General features: G+C 44.6%; 1 protein-coding gene across 11 annotated transcripts in view; it reads left to right on the top strand.

The window, feature by feature from the left end:
• Positions 1-14,839, top strand: part of nlgn3a (neuroligin 3a) — a 252,762-nt gene that overhangs the window by 27,477 nt on the left and 210,446 nt on the right. Inside the window, exons 2-3 of one of the 11 annotated variants that reach the window (XM_060832294.1) lie at positions 203-234; positions 995-1,017. The exons of 6 other annotated variants lie outside the window; for them this stretch is intronic. In XM_060832294.1, the coding sequence (XP_060688277.1) occupies positions 203-234; positions 995-1,017 (55 nt within the window). Of the gene's footprint in view, positions 1-202; positions 235-994; positions 1,018-3,194; positions 3,204-13,538; positions 13,551-14,839 lie in introns of all 11 variants that reach the window. 4 more of the 11 variants (XM_060832299.1, XM_060832301.1, XM_060832298.1 and 1 more) reach the window with 4 other exon arrangements.

The following is a 14,839-nucleotide window of genomic DNA, read 5'->3' as shown; positions in this document are numbered from 1 at the left end:
TGTCACTCCATTTCAGGGTTTAGTAATTCAAGGCAATATTATTTCATATCCAATATGAAATTTGCTGATCTGCTTTCACCCTTACAGTTAATACACTTTAGTCAGTATTAAAGCTTGTACAGTTCTTATTTTTGAATAGACCTGTGGTAGATTTTCCCTCCATCCTTGAAATTATTTGCTATAATTTGTGCTATAGGGAAAGGCTGAACAGGCAGGGGCTGTTTTCTCTGGAGCGTCGGAGGCTGAGGGTTGACCTTATAGAGGTTTGCACAATTATGAGGGGCATGGATAGGGTAAATAGACAAAGTCTTTTCCCTGAGATCAGGGAGTCCAGAACTAGAAGGCATCGGTTTAGGGTGAGAGGGGAAAGATATACAAGAGACCTAAGGGGCAACCTTTTCATGCAGAGGGTGGTACATGTATGGAATGAGTTGCCAGAGGACGTGGTCGAGGCTGGTACAATTGCAACATTTAAGAGGCATTTAGATGGGTATATGAATAAGAAGGGTTTGGAGGGATATGGGCCAGGTGCTGGCAGGTGGGACTAGATTGGGTTGGGATATCCGGTTGGCATGAACAGGTTTAACCGAAGGGTCTGTTTCCATGCTGTACATCTCTATGACTCCATGACTCTGAGTAATACTCCCGAAACTAAAATTGTTATGAACCTAATGTGCAGAAAATAATTCGGTTCTAACATATTTCTGGGCCTGAAATAATAAAACATCACCTTACTTACATGACATCTTTAATGTAATATAATGCCAAAGATGTTTCTCTGGAGAATTTTGCAGTGCAAAACAAAACATTAAACCTTATATGAGATATTGGATTCAGTGATCAAGTTTTAAGGAGTGTTTAAAATGAAGTAAGTGAAATAGAGTGGCAGAGAGGTGTATGGCAGATATTCCAGAGATTAGAGCCTGGACAACTGGAGGCATAACCACCTGTGGTAGAACAATTAAAATCAGAGATTCTGAGAGACTAGATTTAGCGGGACACATATTTCAGAAGATTGTGAGGACGGACAAGATTTCAGATATAGGGAGGAGTGAGATTATAGAGGGATTTGAAAATATGGATGAAAATTTTCAATCAAGATTTTACTTAATCAAAATTCAATGTGAACCAGCAATGCCTAGAACTGTGCGTTATACTCCAACTGAAGTCTAACCAGAGTCTCATATAAGTTCATTATAGTATTGCTGCTCTTTGTCTCTATTAGTGAAACCTAAAATGCTGTACGCTTTATCAACAGCTCTCTCAACCTATCCTGCACCTTTAGTGACTTCTGTATATATACATGGATGTGTCTCTGCTTCACACCTTTTAGAATAGTATCCTTTATTTTGTACTAAGCAGTGGGTGATGGGTGAATGAAATATAATAATCATATATCATAGAATCCCTACAATAAGGAAGCAGGCCATTTGATCTATCTAGTCCACACCAACCCTACGAAGAGCACCCCACCCAGACCTAGACTCCTACCTTATCCCTGTAACCCTGCATTTCCCATGGCTCATGCACATTCCTGGATATTGTGGGCAATTTAGCTTAGCCATTTCTCCTAACCTGCATATTTTTGGACTGGGGAAGGAAACTAGAGCATCCGAAAGAAACTCATGCAGATACAGGGAGCATGTGCAAACTCCACACAAACAGTCACCTGAGAGTGGTATTGAACCTGGGACCTGCCACGAGATAGTAATGCTAACCACTGAGTCACCTGTGAAAGTTGCCATTCAGCCCAACATGTCTGCAACATTCCTCTGAAGAGCGTCTCACTCAGACTCACTCCATCTCCATAACCCTGGATGGTGTTTGCTAACCCACCAAGCGTGTACATTTTTGGACTGTGGGAGAAAAGTAGAGCACTCGGAGGAAACACATGCAGACACAGGGAGAACATACAAACTCACAGAGACAGTCGCTCTTGAGGCTGGAATCAAAACTGGGTCCCTGGCACTATGAGCAATAGTGCTAACCACTGAGCCACTGTGCCACATCTGTGGTGTATGACATTATGTGTGACATGATCAAGTGTTTGTTGTCCTTGGGTTTGGGTAGAATGTGGGACATCAGCAAAGAGCGTATTGGAGTAGTCGAGTGTAGAGGTAAAGAAGGCATGAATGAGGGTACCAGCAGCAGATGAGCTGGGAAGGATAAAATTGGGCAATCACAGGATACTTATGGTGCAGAAGGAGGCCATTCAGTCCATCATACCTGCATTAGCTCTATGTGCATTTTAACCTGGTACAAGGTCAGTGGGCGGCACGGTGGCACAGTGGTTAGCACTGCTGCCTCACAGCGCCTGAGACCCGGGTTCAATTCCCGACTCAGGCGACTGACTGTGTGGAGTTTGCACGTTCTCCCCGTGTCTGCGTGGGTTTCCTCCGGGTGCTCTGGTTTCCTCCCACAGTCCAAAGATGTGCGGGTCAGGTGAATTGGCCATCATACGTTGCCCGTAGTGTTAGGTAAGGGGTAAATGTATGGGTGGGTTGCGCTTCGGCGGGTCGGTGTGGGCTTGTTGGGCCGAAGGGCCTGTTTCCACACTGTAAGTAATCTAATCTAAAAATCGCCTGCCTTTTTTCCATAACACTTTCTGTTCAAATAACACATCTTGGATGCTTCAGTTGAACCTACCTCCACCAGAGTTGCAGTTAGTGCATTCCTCCATCCTGTATGATAAAATATTTGTTCTGCCTTCTCATTTGTTGATTTTGCAAAACACTTTAAAATTGTACAGGTGGGAACAATTTCTTTCTATTTACTCTGTTCAGATCTCTCCTGCTTTTGAAAACTTCTCTCAAGTCTCCTCGTAGCCTTCTCCTCTCTTGGGAAAACAGTCCAACTCCTCTATTTTTTTAATGACCTATACCTTTCCTCAGAAATGTAAATGTCTTAAAGGTCCATGTATACCACATCAATAGCCTTCTCTCAGCAATACGCTCTGTTACCTTTTCAAAACAATTCCAATAAGTTAGTTAGTCATGATTTTCCCTTATTCTGGATTAGTGGTGCTGGAAGAGCACAGCAGTTCAGGCAGCATCTGAGGAGCAGTAAAATCGACGTTTCGGGCAAAATCCCTTCATCAGGAATACAGGCAGAGACCCTGAAGGGCGGAGAGATAAGTGAGAGGAGGGTGGGGGTGGGGAGAAAGTAGCATAGAGTACAATGGGTGAGTGGGGGAGGGGATGAAGGTGATAGGTCAGGGAGGAGGGTGGAGTGGATAGGTGGAAAAGAAGATAGGCAGGTAGGACAAGTCATGGGGACAGTGCTGAGCTGGAAGTTTGGAACTGGGGTGAGGTGAGTGGAAGGGGAAATGAGGAAACTGTTGAAGTCCACATTGATGCCCTGGGGTTGAAGTGTTCCGAGGCGGAAGATGAGGCGTTCTTCCTCCAGGCATCTGGTGGTGAGGGAGCGGCGGTGAAGGAGGCCCAGGACCTCCATGTTCTCGGCAGAGTGGGAGGGGGAATTGAAATGTTGGGCCACAGGGCCATGTGGTTGATTGGTGCAGGTGTCCCAGAGATGTTCCCTAAAGTGCTCTGCTAGGAGGTGTCCAGTCTCCCCAATGTAGAGGAGACCGCATCGGGAGCAACGGATACAATAAGTGATATTAGTGGATGTGCAGGTAAAACCCTGATGGATGTGGAAGGCTCCTTTAGGGCCTTGGACCTGACCAGGTAGTCACGGAGGGAACGGTCTTTGCGGAAGGCGGAAAGGGGTGGGGAGGGAAATATATCCCTGGTGGTGGGGTCCGTTTGGAGGTGGCGGAAATGTCGGCGGATGATTTGGTTTATGCGAAGGTTTGTAGGGTGGAAGCTGAGCACCAGGGGCGTTCTGTCCTTGTTACGGTTGGGGGGTGGGGTCTGAGGGCGGAGGTACGGGAAGTGGACAAGTTGCATTGGAGGGCACCTTTAACCACGTGGGAAGGGAAATTGTGGTCTCTAAAGAAGGAGGCCATCTGGTGTTTTCTGTGGTGGAACTGGTCCTCCTGGAAGCATATATGGCGGAGGCGGAGGAATTGGGAATATGGGATGGCATTTTTGGAGGAGATAGGGTGGGAGGAGGTGTAATGATTTTCCCTTTGAAAATCCATGCTAATTCTTTTGAATTAATTCACATTTTGTCATGTGACTATTAATTTCATCCCAAATAATTGTCACGCACTTCCACAACCACTACCACAAGCAGTAAAATTAAACTGACTAGTTTTTGTAATTGCTGGACTGATGTTTACAACCCTTTTTGAATAAGGGCATAATGTTTGCAGTACTCCAGTCCTCTAACACAGTCCCCAAATCCAGGAATGATTACAAGATTATTGTCAATGCCTCTGCAATTTCTACGCTTATTTCCTTCAATATCCTTGGGTGCATCTCATCTGATCCCAATGCTTTAGCAACTTAAAGTACTGATACCCTATCCAGTACATCCTCCTTATCCATTTTACATCATTCTATTGACTGCATCTTCTTCTGTGTCAAGATTGGCCAAGGTAAAGTCTGCTCTCAGGGAAAAACAGATGGCAAGTATTCGTTTAATACTTCACAATGCCTTTTATTTCTGTGTAAATTCTCTTTTTGATCCCTAATTGAGCCTATTCTTATTTTTACTATATTTTCCTACTGATGCACTCATAGCCCACTGCTTAGCATAAAATTCCATTCTCCCAGTTTCACTGTTTCTGTTGCATATGTTGTAATGATGCAGCCCTTCCCAACAGAGATTCCTTTTACTTCAACGAAGGACCTGCATCCACCATCCTGCCATCACTCCTTCCCCTGCCTCCCAGAACCACAATAGGCTTCTCCCCATCCTTAATCATTACCCCACTAGCTGCTGCAGTCAATGAATCATTCACCACCATTTTTACCATCTTCAACATGACAGCACCAGATGTTTGTGCTGTGCACCCTTTATTTTATATTAAGCTGCCAGATGGGGGTAGGAGCTGGTGGTCTTAGTGATGCCATGAGTATGAGATTGTAAGCTCACCTTGAGGTCAAATGTAATATCAAGCTTCTTAACATACTGGGAGAGGGGTGGGATTGGTGCCCTGGGAGTAGAGTTTGAAGCAGAGACAGAACATAATGGCATCCACCTTCCTGGCATTTAATTGAAGGGAGTTTTTGCTCATCCAGTACAGGATGTCAGATAAGTAGCCTGATAGTCCAACAAAAGTGAAAATGGGTAACAAGCTACAAATCATTTTGGAGAAGTTGGATTCCAGGAGAGCTCAGAGCTTCATTTTAGTAAAAGAGGTCAACAGCTCAACTCAGTCCACAAGCAGGACCCTGAGCATGTGGTTTCCCGCTGTTCTAACTCTCTGCCAAGTTCTCATGCTGACATCTTTGCACTCAGCCAGCCACAATAATTAAATGAAACTCAATGAAGGTCGAGGAACAGGACCTCATCTCTCAGTTAGACCCTTCACAGCCTTCTGGTCTCAACATCAAATTCAACCATTTCAAACATGTTAACTTTATCTCTAATACTATTTATTTTGTTATTCATGTACCAAGTTTTAATTTTGTTTCACAGAGTTTTGCTTTCAGAAGTAGCAAATCATTATTCTGCATTTTGGACAAATTATTTCTTTCTTTCCTACAACATTACTGTTTCCATTTGTATCATGACTATTTATCATTTAACCTCTTCTCCTCCCTATCAAACACCTTCCCGGTAATTCTTCACCTCCCACTTTCCAACTGCACAAAACCGATTTCATTTCTAATTTCTTTCAGTTGTGAAGATGGTCGTTGACATTAACTGTGTCTCATTCTGGCGCAGCTGCTGATTATTTCTAGCATTTTCTTTTATTTCCATCTTAGCTATTCTTTTCCTCGTTTAGCAAGTATTGCACCAAGTGTTTAAACAAATCTTTTGATAATTTGCTTTAAATTCAGGACTTTTATTCAGAAGCTTCCTCCAAACATGAATAACAGTATTATTCTTGTAAGACTTTTCATCAGTTATTTTGTGTATTAAAAGTAAATAAAAATAAAAGCTTCTTTTTCTTTTTTTCATGTGGATCATAATACATAAATATTGCACTTTGAAATGTCCTGAGATTTTCAGCCTCAGTAGGTTTCTATGATGTATCAGAATGAATAAATGAGTGAGTGGAACATAGAAAGCAATGTACAGCTTTAAATGTGTATATATTAAACATTTGTGGAAATTATAAAGTATATGTTGGAAGCTGGAAGCTAAATACTTAATCAGATCAATCTGGAACTGCACAGAGTCAGAGCGTTGGCTCCTCATACAAAGCTGAAAATGTGTTGCTGAAAAAGCGCAGCAGGTCAGGCAGCATCCAAGGAACAGGAGAATCGACGTTTTGGGCATAAGCCCTTCATCAGGAATGAGGAAAGTGTGTCGAGCAGGCTAAGATAAAAGGTAGGGAGGAGGGACTTGGGGGAGGGGCGATGGAGATGTGATAGGTGGAAGGAGGTCAAGGTGAGGGTGATAGGCCGGAGTGGGGTGGGGGCGGAGAGGTCAGGAAGAAGATTGCAGGTTAGGAAGGCGGTGCTGAGTTCGAGGGATTTGACTGAGACAAGGTGGGGGGAGGGGAAATGAGGAAACTGGAGAAATCTGAGTTCATCCCTTGTGGTTAGAGGGTTCCTAGGCGGAAGATGAGGCGCTCTTCCTCCAACCGTCGTGTTGTTATGGTCTGGCGATGGAGGAGTCCAAGGACCTGCATGTCCTCGGTGGAGTGGGAGGGGGAGTTAAAGTGTTGAGCCACGGGGTGGTTGGGTTGGTTGGTCCGGGTGTCCCAGAGGTGTTCTCTGAAATGTTCCGCAAGTAGGCGGCCTGTCTCCCCAATATAGAGGAGGCCACATCGGGTGCAGCGGATGCAATAGATGATGTGTGTGGAGGTGCAGGTGAATTTGTGGCGGATATGGAAGGATCCCTTGGGGCCTTGGAGAGAAGTGAGGGAGGAGGTGTGGGCGCAAGTTTTGCATTTCTTGCGGTTGCAGGGGAAGGTGCTGGGAGTGGAGGTTGGGTTGGTGGGGGGTGTGGACCTGACCAGGGAGTCACGGAGGGAGTGGACTTTTTGGAACGCTGATAGGTGAGGGGAGGGAAATATATCCCTGGTGGTGGGGTCCGTTTGGAGGTGGCGGAAATGACGGCGGATGATACACTGTATATGGAGGTTGGTGGGGTGGTAGGTGAGTACCAGTGGAGTTCTGTCCTGGTGGCGGTTGGAGGGACGGGGTTCAAGGGCGGAGGAGCGGGAAGTGGAGGAGATGTGGTGGAGGGCATCATTTCCTCATTTCCACTCCCCCCACCTTGTTCAGTCAAATCCCTCGAACTCAGCACCGCCTTCCTAACCTGCAATCTTCTTCCTGACCTCTCCGCCCCCACCCCACTCTGGCCTATCACCCTCACCTTGACCTCCTTCCACCTATCACATCTCTATCGCTCCTCCCCCAAGTCCTTCCTCCCTACCTTTTATCTTAGCCTGCTGGGCACACTTTCCTCATTCCTGAAGAAGGGCTTATGCCCGAAACGTTGAATCTCCTGTTCCTTGGATGCTGCCTAACCTGCTGCGCTTTTTCACCAACACATTTTCAGCTCTGATCTCCAACATCTGCAGACCTCACTTTTTCCTCCTCATACAAGTGAGTAAAAAATGAGGTCTGCAGATGCTGGAGATCACAGCTGCAAATGTGTTGCTGGTCAAAGCACAGCAGGTTAGGCAGCATCTCAGGAATAGAGAATTCGACGTTTCGAGCATAAGCCCTTCATCAGGAATAAGAGAGAGAGAGCCAAGCCGGCTAAGATAAAAGGTAGGGAGGAGGGACTAGGGGGAGGGGCGATGGAGGTGGGATAGGTGGAAGGAGGTCAAGGTGAGGGTGGTAGGCCGGAGTGGGGTGGGGGCGGAGAGGTCAGGAAGAGGATTGCAGGTTAGGAGGGCGGTGCTGAGTTGAGGGAACCGACTGAGACAAGGTGGGGGGAGGGGAAATGAGGAAGCTGGAGAAATCTGAATTCATACCTTGTGGTTGGAGGGTTCCCAGGCGGAAGATGAGGCGCTCCTCCTCCAGCCGTCGTGTAGTTGTGTTCTGCCGGTGGAGGAGTCCAAGGACCTGCATGTCCTCGGTGGAGTGGGAGGGGGAGTTAAAGTGTTGAGCCACGGGGTGATTGGGTTGGTTGGTTCGGGCGGCCCAGAGGTGTTCTCTGAAGCGTTCCGCAAGTAAGCGGCCTGTCTCACCAATATAGAGGAGGCCACATCGGGTGCAGCGGATGCAATAGATGATGTGTGTGGAGGTACAGGTGAACTTGTGGCGGATATGGAAGGATCCCTTGGGGCCTTGGAGGGAAGTGAGTGTGGAGGTGTGGGCGCAAGTTTTACATTTCCTGCGGTTGCAGGGGAAGGTGCCGGGGGTGGAGGTTGGGTTGGTGGGGGGTGTGGATCTGACAAGGGAGTCACGAAGGGAGTGGTCCTTGCGGAACGCTGATAGGGGAGGGGAGGGAAATATATCCTTGGTGGTGGGGTCCGTTTGGAGGTGGCGGAAATGGCGGCGGATAATACGTTGTATGCGCAGGTTGGTGGGGTGGTAGGTGAGAACCAGTGGGGTTCTGTCTTGGTGGCGGTTGGAGGAGCGGGGCTCAAGGGCGGAGGAGCGGGAAGTGGAGGAGATGCGGTGGAGGGCATCGTCGATCACGTCTGGGGGGAATCTGCGGTCCTTGAAGAAGGAGGCCATCTGGGTTGTGCGGTGTTGGAATTGGTCCTCCTGGGAGCAGATGCGGCGGAGACGAAGGAATTGGGAATATGGGATGGCGTTTTTACAGGGGGCAGGGTGGGAGCATTATTTAAAAAATAAAACTTGTAACGAGCATTTAATGTGTGGAAAATATTATTGTAGAGATAAACGTTCATATTAAAATGACTGATGTACTCACTAAATTATCATTATACATTCATTCATTTATTTGTGTCATTCTTAAGTTGCAACTGCCTCATATTTCTCATCAATGTGATCTTTAAAAGATTCTTTGAGAGTGATGGCTGGACCATCATTAATTGATCATCTCTAACTCTTCATGAGTAGGTGTTCTGAGCTACTTTCCTGGAGAACTGCAACCCATGGGGTGTGCTGTGAGGGAGAGAGTTTCAGGATTCTGACCCTATGACAATGAAGAAGCAATGACATAGTTACAAGTCAGGATGCTGCATGGTTTGGAGGGGAACATGAACGTAATGGTCTACCAATGCATCTGTTGTCTTTAATCCTCTAGATGGTCACATTGGTGAGTTTGGAAAATGCTGTCATAGGAGCCTTGATGAGTTATTATAGTGCATCTTGTGCGTAGAATAGAATTAGGTTTATTGAATGTGTACAGAAGTACAGGAATACAGTGAAAGGTTTTTTAGACTTACAGTGTGGAAACAGGCCCTCCGGCCCAACAAGTCCACACCGACCCGCCGAAGCGCAACCCACCCATACCCCTACATTTACCCCTTACCTAACACTACGGGCAATTTAGCATGGCCAATTCACCTGAGCCGCACATCTTTGGACTGTGGGAGGAAACCGGAGCACCCGGAGGAAACCCACGCAGACACGGGGAGAACGTGCAAACTCCACACAGTCAGTCGCCTGAGTCGGGAATTGAACCCGGGTCTACAGGCGCTGTGAGGCAGCAGTGCTAACCACTGTACAAAGGTGTACAAAGTCAAAATTCCCAGCATCATCATAGATACAATGGTACCTAGATACAAAATCTAGAAAGAAGTTAGAAGTTCAACATTACAATCCTTTTGGAGCCATGTGCTCACAGTCACTCCACACTATGTTTTCCCAAGAGAGCTCGCTTTCTGCCGTACTAAGCTGAAACCCTCACTGCCAACCACCATCTGGGTTCTCCAGTCACTTTACCACTGACCAACCATCCAGCTCGTGATCTGTTTCGACCCTGACCATCAAAGTCCTGCTGGCCCCAGTCACTGCCATGCTGTGAATTCAGATGCTGTCACCATCCCCATGACTGAGCTCTCTGCAGAAGGTAAGGGGGAAAAAAAACTTGAAAAAAAGAGAAAAATAAAAACAAAAACAAGAAAAGAAGAAAATAAAATGTAAAAGATGGATGGAATGGAGGAGCCCTGGTCTCAGGAGCCCAGATTCTGCCTACTGTGCTGCTGCCATCTTGGCATTGATGGTCCATTCTGCACCCACTTTGCATCATTGTTGAAGGGATTGAATGTTGAAAATGATGGACGAGGTGTCATTCAAGCAGCTTGTTGACTGGATGGTTTCAGGCTTGTTGAAAGTTGTTGAAGTTGCAAGCATTGAAGCAAGTGCCCTGTATTCATTGACATTCCTGAATTATAAATTATAGATGGTGGACAAACAAAGAACAATGCAGCACAGGAATGGGCCCTTCAGTCTTCCAAGCCTGCGCTGACACATTTTGCCCTTCTATACTAAAACTGTCTTCACTTACAGAATCTGTATCCCTTTATTCCCTTCCTATTCACATATTCATGCAGAGGAGACATTGGAGAGACATGATGCGAGTTACTAAGCATACAATTCATTGATTCTGACCTGCTGTTCTATCCACAGTATTTATATGGCTGTTTTACTTTCACTTCTTGTCAATGCTAATGCACAGGATAATAATAGGGTGCAAGGCACTACCTTGAGGAAAAGGACTCTTGTCCCTACCTCTGAACCAAGAGGCCTGTGTTCACATCTCACCTACTCCCGAGGTGTGCAATAACATCTCTGAATAGGTTGACACCATGTGACTGAGGTGATACATTTCCAGTTAGCTCAAATATCTTCCTTTGTGCTGGGCATGATTTTAGCAATCAGAGAATATTCCCCTAATTCCTATTGTCTCTAGTTTTCCTAGCACTCCTTTATACCTCATCCTGTCAAATGCAGTTGCTCCCACTTCACCTCTGGAGTTCAGTTTTTTTGTCCATGTTTGAACCTGGCTGTAATGAGGTCAGGAGCTGAGTGGCCCTGGTATGGCTGGGTGGTAGACTATTTTCTTGCCTAGGTTGAGCCTGATACATGAGGCTTCATGAGGTCTGGAGTCAATGTTGAAGACTGTAAGGGCCACTCTCTCCTGTTTATAAATTACTATATTAGATTAGATTCTCTACAGTGTGGAAACAGGCCACTTAGCCCAACAAGTCCACACCGACCCATCCATTCCCCTACATTTACCCCTGTCTAATGGACATCACACTATGGGCAATTTAGCATGGCCAATTCACCTGATCTGCACATTTCTGTGACTACAGGAGGAAACTGGAGCACCACACAGAGATGGGGAGAATGTGCAAACTCCACACAGACAGTTGCCTGAGGCTGGAATCGAACCCAGGTCCCTGGCAATGTGAGACAGCAGTGATAACCACTAATCCAACGTGCTGCCCTAAGAAACAAGGACTTGTCTGGGATTATCACTTCTGGTGGGTCAGTCCCACCAGTAGGACAAGACATCTGCAGGGATGGTGGCCGTACAGTCTGTATGTTGTTAGATATGGTTCTGAGAGTGTGATTACATTAGGCACAAGCCCCCAGTTGCTATTGAGCAGGACTTTGCAGGGTTGAAAGGACTGTATTTGCGATTATCATTTCCACAGTCTGCGTTTGTGCTGGGTGATTTTCTCAGTTTGAGATAAAATCCACCTCCATCATTATGTGAGATGTAACCTTCAGGATATATTCAGTTCCAAAGGTATTATATGTGACTTTAATAATATTAGTAACATATAATTCTCACGAGATCAGGATATTGGTTTATTTTTAAATAATTTTTTAAATTTGTCACACATTAAGGGGCTCACTGAATAAGTGTACAAGGGTCATAATGTTGTAACAGGATGAGATAGGCTAGAAAGGATGTTCCTGATGATTTCTGACTCCAGAACCAGGGCTCACTGTCTCGTCTATGGGGCAAATCATTTCGGATGAAGATGAAGAGAAATCTTTTCACCCAGAGAGCGGTGAGCCAATGAAATTTGTTACCACAAAAAGCAATTGAGGTCAGAACATCGTATGATTTCAAGAAGGAGTTGAATATACCACTTAGGATTCAAAATATCAAAAGATATGGAGGAAAAGTGTGAAAAGCAGGAACAGGCTATTGAGTTGGATGATCAGCCATGACCTTCATGAGTGGCACAGCGGGCTGAATAAGCTCCGCCTGCTTCCATTTTCTATGTTTCTTTGTAGAGGAAGTGAGTGGGTGTTTGAGAGGGAGAGAAAGACATGCAGTCTGTATTAGGAACATTGAGGTTAGCTGTGCTGTGATCTCTTGTGAGTTTTAATGAAATTTGATGATCCACTATATCATTAACATCTGGGGAAATTGCTGAGACATCAATGGGATCTATTTTGGTTATATGTACCTGTGGGTTGTTTAACCACAGTCTATTATCCATATTTACAACATGATAATTCTGGGTGTTAGAAATAAGTTTTATATGTATTATAGATTAAAACACCATTTTTACTTTGTGTAGTAAAGTTCATTGCCTGTTCAAACTTTGTAGTCTTGTGGTTTTCTTCTCGAATAAAGTCCCCTGCATCTCGCACTTTGTCTACTTTAAAAATACAAATTACTGATCCATTATTAGAATGTAACGTAAATTTGACAATCTTCATAGAAGTTCAATATGTGGCTTACTGGGCAATAAAGAGATATTCCCTCACATTGTGCTGGGTCTCCAGTCACATGTAGGCCAGCAGAATTCCTTTGGAGTTATTTTCATGAATCAAATGGGGTTTTACAACAATTAAGATTTCATAAACACAATTAGACTTGATTTTTTAAATTCCAGATTTAATACAAATTTCATCAAATGTGGTAGGATTCAGTCATTAGCCTGGACCTCTTGATTACTAGACCAATGACAAAGTTAAAAATCACACAGTAAAAAGGTGAGGTCTGCAGATGCTGGAGATCAGAGCTGAAAATGTGTTGCTGGTTAAAGCGCAGTAGGTCAGGCAGCATCCAAGGAACAGGAAATTTGACGTTTCGAGCATAAGCCCTTCTGCCTGACCTGCTGCGCTTTAACCAGCAACACATTTTCAGCTCAGTTAAAAATCACACCAGGTTATAGTCCAACAGGTTTATTGGAAGCACGAGCGTTCAGAGCACCATTCCTTCATCAGGTGGTTGTCCTTTTAGTGTGTTCTAGATCTTGTTGCCTTCTATGTTTAAATAACCTTTCTAAAGGAATGAATATAAATGACAACTTCAATGTAGAACATTAAAACTTCAGAGAATAATTGGATTTACAGTGGAATCACCTTCCCCTGCCCCACCCAATCCCACAAGCACTTTTCACCTGTGCTAGATCATAGACAAGAAACTGGGCATATAGTGGTGCTCCAAAACCTTTTAAAAAAATGTGATTGGATTGCTTGCATTGACCTCTGGTATGACCCATGAAGGAATGGTGCTCCAAAACCTAGTGCTTCTAAATAAACTCCCTGTTGGAATATAACCTGATGTTGTGTCATTTTTAACTTTGTCCACCCCAGTCCAACACCAGCACCTCCAAGTCATGTAGACCAGTGACATTACCAATACACTGTTTCCTCATTAACATTGCTTCTCCCTCATGCATAGATCAGAAAAATCCATTTTCAACTTGGTCATGGATTTAGGGCTGAAGTTTAAAACCTAACAGTCACCATTATGTATTGTCTGGTATCTGTGCTCTCTTCTGGTCTCAATGGCTGTAATTGTTTCCATTTGCTTTATAATAGTTTTTATATTTGGACTTTTTATGTTTGAGTTTCTCAACAAATTGCTTGCATTTCTGACGATGAGGTTAGAGTAGAAATAAGAGTATGTTGGATACAGGAAATTCAGACCATAATGTTTGTGAAGAAGCACCTGGACATCAATACCCATCCTGTGTGAAAATGCAGTTATTCAAGAATTATTGATTGGCGCATAACATAGATATTTCCATTTGAATTCACAACATCCTTTTTTTTTCTATATTGGGTATAAAAAGCATATCATCTTACCTGAACGTTTGACTGTTGGATGATGCCTAGTGAAAAATTGTTGCAACATAGTCTAAAGGAGAGAGGTCAATGTGGGTTGATTAAAGCATCATTGACAGTGTTGGCTAATCAAGAGAGTTGATTTGAAGAGAAATGTGGCCTAATTAAGATAGTATGCTGATTAAAGAAATAGGTTAGTATGAGCTCATTTAAGGTATGGGTCAGGATGAGCCAAATAAATCAGTCGGATCAGAGTGGATTGATTATGTTTGAAAATCAGCATGGGCTGACTTAAAAGTTCAGCCTGTCTTGTAATCTCTGTGAAAGTCTACCTCACAATACATTAAGACAGAAGTGACTTTATAAATAAAAACAAGATCAGTGAATAGTTTATGCTCATTGGTCGGCTTATTATCCGAGAGCTATTCACCTGTTCAATATGTGATCATTAAACGTTAGCTGTGAGCTCAACTCCCATTCAGAAATAATGGAAGACACATGCAGATAAATCAAAGCAATTTTGAGCTAACAGGATAGGAATAATTCTGGATTAGTGGTGCTGGAAGAGCACAGTAGTTCAGGCAGCATCCGAGGAGCAGTAAAATCGACGTTTCGGGCAAAAGTCCTTCATCAGGCATAAAGGCAGAGAGCCTGAAGGGTGGAGAGATAAGCTAGAGGAGGGTGAGGGTGAGGAGAAAGTAGCATGCAGTACAATAGGTGAGTGGGGGAGGGGATGAAGGTGATAGGTCAGGGAGGAGGGTGGAGTGGATAGGTGGAAAAGAAGATAGGCAGGTAGGACAAGTCATGGGGGCAGTGCTGAGCTGGAAGTTTGGAACTGGGGTGAGGTG

Source organism: Hemiscyllium ocellatum, chromosome 11, assembly GCF_020745735.1.
Source record: "Hemiscyllium ocellatum isolate sHemOce1 chromosome 11, sHemOce1.pat.X.cur, whole genome shotgun sequence".
Lineage (NCBI taxonomy): Eukaryota > Metazoa > Chordata > Chondrichthyes > Orectolobiformes > Hemiscylliidae > Hemiscyllium > Hemiscyllium ocellatum.
Note: the sequence above shows the minus strand (reverse complement) of the source record. Positions and strands in the feature narration are given on the sequence as shown.